This window comes from Vigna unguiculata, chromosome 9 (assembly GCF_037176805.1).
Source record: "Vigna unguiculata cultivar grain cowpea cultivar isolate G323 ecotype 2 chromosome 9, ASM3717680v1, whole genome shotgun sequence".
NCBI classification, from domain to species: domain Eukaryota; kingdom Viridiplantae; phylum Streptophyta; class Magnoliopsida; order Fabales; family Fabaceae; genus Vigna; species Vigna unguiculata.
This window is the reverse complement of record NC_140800.1, coordinates 29,714,075-29,721,404: the sequence shown is the minus strand read 5'-3', so window position 1 is coordinate 29,721,404 and position 7,330 is coordinate 29,714,075. Positions and strand designations below refer to the sequence as shown.

At 33.1% G+C, this 7,330-nt stretch overlaps 1 protein-coding gene across 1 annotated transcript; it reads right to left on the bottom strand.

Annotated features, from left to right (window-relative positions):
• Nucleotides 1–570: 570 nt before the first annotated feature.
• LOC114162785 (CBS domain-containing protein CBSCBSPB3-like) lies at nucleotides 571–5,902 on the bottom strand. Its single transcript, XM_028046763.2, has 13 exons — nucleotides 5,492–5,902; nucleotides 5,277–5,409; nucleotides 4,022–4,192; nucleotides 2,898–2,976; nucleotides 2,679–2,792; nucleotides 2,486–2,552; nucleotides 2,245–2,350; nucleotides 2,114–2,172; nucleotides 1,712–1,818; nucleotides 1,505–1,635; nucleotides 1,279–1,361; nucleotides 1,098–1,187; nucleotides 571–988 (listed from the first exon to the last, which is right to left on the bottom strand). The coding sequence occupies exons 1-13, from the start codon at nucleotides 5,768–5,770 to the stop codon at nucleotides 815–817; spliced, it is 1,593 nt and encodes a 530-aa protein (XP_027902564.2). The 5' UTR covers nucleotides 5,771–5,902; the 3' UTR covers nucleotides 571–814.
• Nucleotides 5,903–7,330: the final 1,428 nt, after the last annotated feature.

Here is a 7,330-nt window from a genome sequence, read left to right as displayed (position 1 = left end):
ACAAAAAATTGTGACAATATTATATTGATTATATTTATTTCGTTTCTGTGTACCCGCTTAATAGATATTATTACTTGTGTTGTTACGTTTACTATAATTTCATGTTAATTTTAAAATTATATTTCAGGAGTTATGAATCGAGTATTTGAAATTTATATATAAAATTTAATTTTTAATATTATGACTTTTTAAACATTATACTATTTTCATTTAATACTTCAAAGTTAAAAATAACATTATTTAATTATTATCAATTTAACCACAATCAAACTACTAACAGATCTATTAGAACAAATATTACCTACTATTATTTTACTTTTATTAACTTTTTATTTTAAGAATATAGAAAGGTACGGTTCAGTTAATGTCATATCAAGTACTGTTTAGAAACAGTTGAAGTGCTTTTTTACCCATATCACTAGCTAGGTAGATGTTCTATATTGTTGCCAAAATAATATATCATCCGAACATTGTTTCCAGTTCAGAAACATAAACCGTTTCCCGGTTCAAATGGCTTGACCTTGAGGGTGATCTAAAGCTGATCTACTTTATTTTGGGTTAGAGGGTGGGTGATGAAAATTTCATGTATAAAAAATTGAAAGCACCTTAACAGAGAAGAATGTAACACTTACAACTATATCGTAAGTTATAAACACATCAGTGACCCAAACAGAAAAAGATAAAAAGAGGTAAATAGAAAACCTCCACAGCATATACACCTATTCTGTGTCCATCATTTCCTTTGTCAACGACTATACTCTGGAAATAATCAGAATAAGATTATAGCATGTTTGCTTTCAAGCTAGCAAATATATTACTGTTTAGAGCGCTTTATGTACACCAATACGCTAACGCTCGCAAGAATAATAACACCCGCAAAAATACCAGAACGGAGAGACAATGTACTGGTTTTCTGTATACTGGCTGTATCAGATGGTACATTTGTTGTTTTAGTCGAAGTGGCAAACAGCAAATCCAATTTTAAAGCCTGAAATAAAAAAGACGCTTAGTGTAAGCATGCATCAAAGACATTAGAACAGATCCATGAAAAGGCCACGTTTTCAAATGAAAAGACAAATAAAAGAAGACAACTTCACCTTCAATCCTGCAGACCTAGCATAGCTGACAGCAGCCGCAAGATCGTTATCAGTCTCAAGAATAACATCATCATCTTCATCATCCTTATACTAGAAGAGAAGTAAAACCCGACATCATATCATAATATTTAGATTTAGTACGACCAAAAGGCAGACTAAACTAATCTAGAATCAAACATACCAGAATTTTAGGGCGTTCTCCGTCATTAAAATCCCCAATTATTTGCATAACAGCAGATACAAGCTCGTCTACGTGTTCAGCACCTATAAAAAAGACAGCAGCAAATACTTACAACTTCTAAAAATAATAAATCCAGGCTTATGGTCAGGAAGTCCTCAGCGACAGAAAAAGTACGCATATCAGTAAATTAAAGTTCACGCGAAGCTTTTCCCAAGATGTCACTTACCACAGTAGAATCGACGCACATTGCCATTGGGATCCTCAAATTTAAAAGCAAATGAATTTCCAAAACCTACAGACTGATATGTAGACTTTGTGGTATCTGCCCCGTCCAAAGTCACCAGCGCAGAGGCTTCACTGCAATCAGACATGTATGCTTATTTACAGAACAAAACAACATATATTGAAAACAGAATACATATCACCAAGGTACCTATGGGTGTCAAAATCTTCCGGCGGCTCTAGAGAAAATGCTGAGTCCCAAAATTTTTGCATAACTGTATTTGATGCATCATTAGATGCTCCGGGACTACTTTCAACCTACAAAGTACACAACATAGAAACAGGACACTATAATCCTTTTAATAGTACCAAATGTTAGTAATGTACATACTTTTTAATTCATAATATTCAAGAATCAAGATTATATGCAATTTTTTGTTCAATATTAGTAATGGTCCAAGTATTATAAAAATCATTATCATGCAACATCAGTTATCAACCGAAACAGAGTCCCAGACACACGACACACTGGATAACCTGAATATTTGTCTTCAAAATATCCATTAAATAGCTTCGATTATCATGTATTTTGAGACTCAAACATGAAATTTACCAGAGAAATTGCAGCATGAGTTATCTGCAAAACATCCAAACAAGCAGTAACAATTCCATCTGCAAGTGCGAAATAAATAATACTTAGCACAATTACATAAGGAAGTACGTAGGCAATTAAGGCAAGCTAACCTTTGTCCACCACAGGAAGATGTAAGTACTTTCCATTATGCATCATATGCAGTGCGTCAAGAATTGTTGTTTCCGGAGATGCATATTCTGGGTTTGGAGACATCACCTAACAAAAAATAAGTAACAAAGTGAGGAATAAAGAAGAAAATCAAATTATTACAGAATACCTAGTAAATATAAGCACCAGGCAAATGAAACCACTTTCCAGTTTAGTTACTTAAGAATATAAAATCATAACAACCTTTTCCACAGGAGTCTCCTCAGGAGAAAGATTTTGAGCCACAACCCGCAGAAGGATGTCTTTTGAACTGCAGAACAGATTTAGGACAATATATTGTGCATAAAACAAAAATTTCCAATGTCCATTTGATAAATATCAATCAAGAACATTGCTTTTGTAAGAGGAGACTAAAGCCTCAGGAAAAAGATTTTACGTAAGTATGCCCTGAATCTTATTTTCCATCACAATCACAGCTGAATTTACTTGCAACTCCCGCATCCTTTTTGCTGCTACATAGACAGAATCTGATACTGATGCAATAGCAACCCTAGAAACACATAAAGCTACAGAATGTTGTAAAACTATCACATCTGATTATAAAAGAGTCACTTGGAAACATGTAAAAGAACAAGAAAATATGATGTGAAATTACTTTGTACTTTCGCCAACTATAGTTGCCAGGGAAGGTTTGAACACGCGCTCCCTCAATGTTTCAATAAAAGTATTTGGAACTGACAAAAAAATTGACAATTGAAACAGAAAATTAGCATCATTAAAACTTGAAGAGAATACATGGCAATTTTCAACACTCCCAAATATTATTGTGAGCTGCCAGAGAACTTATAGATAGGCAGAACTTGCAAGTTTTAATGTCTTTCTCCTAATAGCATCTTGTCTTCCATTAACCAACTTTCCCTAAACTTCACGGAGAATACCTTCCAAATTAACATCTGAAGTATGTATGCATAAACAAACAACTGCTATACTTGGTCCATAAAAATATTCGAAATTTTTTAAATACAGCGAAGGAATTACGGGAAAAAATAGTTTCTCTGACGACAACTATATTTTCGTTGTAGTAACAAATAACTGCACGAGTCATTAACTAATAGGTTTTTCACATTGACCACTCTTTGGGCTTTTTAAGAAACAAATATTTTATTGCAAAAACAGGAGGTAAAGTAGGAAGTGGGTGAAGGAGAATAGTAGAACCTCAAAAGAAAAATAAGACAAAAAGCAGGCCAGAGAAATTTTTCCAAACTTTTTTCGTATTGCCAGTTCCTTTGTGCCTTATTTTCTGCCACGGAGATAACAAATCTTTAACTTCTTTTTAACAGCCAAGTCAGTTTAAGAGTAAGCCAGCATAAAATATGTTTTGAGTCCCCTAAAATATCTAAAATTCAGTTTTAGTTCGTTTTGTCCAGATTTTGTCCCTCTAATTTTGAAATACGCCACTTTAGATTCTTAAAATGTAATCTAAACCACTTTTTGTCTCTCAACAAAACATTATCTAAGCCATTGAAAAAACTAAAAGTGGTGGTGCATTCCAAAATTAAAAGGACTAAAACAAAAAGTTTAGGATTAAAATTAAACTCAAAATTTTAGAGGGACCAAAAGCATATTTTATCTTAAAATTTAAACTTATGTTCGACCATGGCTGTAATAAGTATTAATATAGATAGATGTACCGGATGCAAGAAGAAGCAACTCGAGTTTATGTACAAGCAGGAAGCATCATAAATAAAAATGTATGTAAAAGTAAAACTGTTAACCAACCAGACAGATGACCAGGCAGTCGGAGTTCCACTCCCTCAACTGCTGCAGCAACGGCATTCCCTTGTTGAGTAGCTTTTTCCACCCTAGATATGGCATCGTAAAGACATTTGGTGATATCCAGCATGGCAATGACTTCACCATTTTCCACAACTGGGAGGTGTCTGAATTTACCTATCAGTAAAAAAGTCAAATTATATTTCTCACTTAATCAAATACTTTCTATCAAGGGTATGAGTCCATTAAACTAGATATATATACACAGAGAGAATCTATTAAAATTACTTGCCTGATTCTAGCATAATCAACTAGTTAAAGAAGAAAACGTAACGGGCAAAAATAAAATAAAACAAAAACAGAGCGATAAAAACTCTACAAAGGACAACACACGATGATCATGATTACAAGATAACAAAGTTGAAGCCATTCAGCGCCAAAAAAATTGAGAAATCACTTAAGAAGGATAAACAAGCAAAAAATGAAACAATTAGTAAAAGCAGTGCTGGGTACTTTTGCTGAGAATCAATCTAAAATATCTTAACACCATCTTTTAACTGCATTATCTTTTTTACAAAATTAACCTGACTTTTAACTCAATGAGTAATTGAAGAAATACATTAATTTCAAGTGTTTCATTAGCGTTGCGCATTATATAAAAAAAGAAAAAAGAACACATAGATGCAATATTTATGATACTCTGTTAACACTGTTCACCAATCAAAATTAAAGCTTCACTTCGGCAATAAGCGTTATGTTTTAACAAAATTCCTATTATACAGATTACTCTAAATCTCATTAGACAACAGTATCTGCAACAACTAAATGTTGTCATAAAAAATGAACTTAAAAAATGTCCAATACTATAAGTTAAAATAATAATTTTCTTAATCTTTCAGAATTAGTTAATGGTTCTCACAAAAAAAAAAATGGAGGCAGTAGTAAAAGGCAATAAAGTTATGGCCCAACTCTAATATGTGTCATGTGATGTACTTTTCCATATCTAGCTCCGAAAGTGTTTTCCTCCAAATTCAATTAACTTTAGAATGGGCCAGACATGTTTATATACGCAGGGCTCCACAAGCTGCGATTATGTAACGTAAAAAATAATAACTAATATCCCTTAACTAACATAACGTCCAACAACGATCATCCTCTGCGAAGAAAAAAAACGCAGAATGCAACTGGAATATATGTGAAAAATTCATCAAAATATTTAACTAGGAGTTCGAGATTGACAGAGGAGATATTGGAAGCTAACCCTGGATCATCTTCTGAAGCGCTTCAAGAGCAAGGGTATCAGACGTCACGAAGACGGGATTCCGCGTCATGACCTTGGACACCGTCGTCTCCTCCGGTTTCATCCCCTCGGCGACGACTCTAATGGCAACGTCCTGAAAACGACACGCACAAACGTGAACAACAGCAAACAACATTTAGTGCAAAAAAAAAAATGGCGTGAAATTGTACGGTAACCTTGTCAGTGATAATTCCGGAAAGCAGAGCATTGGAATCCGTGAGCAAAACGGCGTCGATGCGTCTCGCGGCCATGCGTCTGCAGGCGTCGGAGACGGTGGTTCCGTCAGGGATGGTAAGGGCCTTGGACAAACGGAGATTCCTAACGGTCCTTTCTCCGCCATCTTCCGGAGCGGTTATTCCGTTACGGGCGGGGAGGGAGAGGGACTTTTTGTGAGGGCGTCTGGGCCTCCTGGAAGACGGGTTAGGGGTGCTCATGGTGTGTGGTGGTGTTTGCATGATTCAGATTTGGCGCTTATTTTTTGTGTTTTTATGAAGCTTTATCAATCTTTATCACAACACAGAGGTTAGGGTTCTGCGGGCCCTCTCTCTTCCCTCACCTGCACATTAAGATAACTTTTATTTCCTTTCTTTTCTTTTTTCCCACCACTCACACCTTCCTAACCAATCATCATGGATGCTAAATGCTGTGGTCGCTTTTATTTTAATCCAAATATTATAATTATTTTATACAATTTTAATGTTCTTATTGTCACCGTTGCAACTTCTTAAATATCAACGTTTTAAAAGATACTATAAACTACACGCTCTTCGAAATTCCATGGAGACATTTCTCACAAAAAGTTCTTTTGCCTGGAAGGAAGGGACAGGGAAACATATATTTATAGATTGCATGATGAAATTTTAGGACCATGAAATATTAATTACGTGCATCCATTTCTATATTATCGATAGATATTTTGTACACGGTACGAAAATCTATTCAGTTTTAAATTATAGGATTAAATATTTTCATGACATATGGATGAAAACCGTGTTATAAGACGGTTATTAAATTACAATATTATTTTCATTCCATGTCGACGAAAACTCACTGAAGAATAAGATCAACGTAGGTTGAGATTTTCATTGAAGACAATTATCTCTATTATTGAAAAAATACCGTAGAATAAATTATTTTTATTTCATTTAAAATTTTACCCCTCTCAAACTTATATTCTCTCCCTTCTTTCTGTAAGATTAAAGAATATTTTGGGCATTTAGTGATTTTATATTACATTCTTCATTTTTGTATGACCATTTCCACAAGGTCTTGCGGAGGTAGTGGCCATTTCCGAAAGTGAGGTGCACTCTGGGAGGTGAGAACCAGTATTTTTCGATTGTGTTATGAGTTAATTGTTGAAGGTAACATTAACGGAAAACGAATTCCGGAATTGGGTGGGGTGGTACATTGTTTAATATATATATATATATATATATATATATATATATATATATATATATATATATATATATATATATATATATATAAAAGGACTTTATGACTGTAACGTTTCTATTTTCAATAAACTGTATTATTTTCTTTTTAAAAAAACAACTTAGAAAATTACTTATTTTTATTAATGTTTTTATTTTATTATGATGTAGTTTAAACATTAAAAATATATTTTATCATGATATAGTTTTTACTTATTAAGAATAAAAAAAACAAAACTAATAAAATATGTATATATATATATATATATTAAAAAAATATTAGATAAAAATATATTAATTAAAATATTATTAAATAGGTTTGTATTAAAAAATAATCTTCTAAAGAGATAAGAAGATAAAGAGAGAAGATAAGAAAGAAAAAAATAGAAAAGAAGAAGAAGAAGATAAGGTAAAAGAGATAAACATTATCTCTTCATTAAGGTATTAAGGTAAGTAATGATGATTTTGAAAATAAACACATGCATAGACTTACATATATAGATAAGAGAAGAAGTTGTTACTTGAGAAAAAGTGAGAAGGAAAGAAAGAAAGAAAGAAAGAAAGAAGAGAAAGAAAGAGACG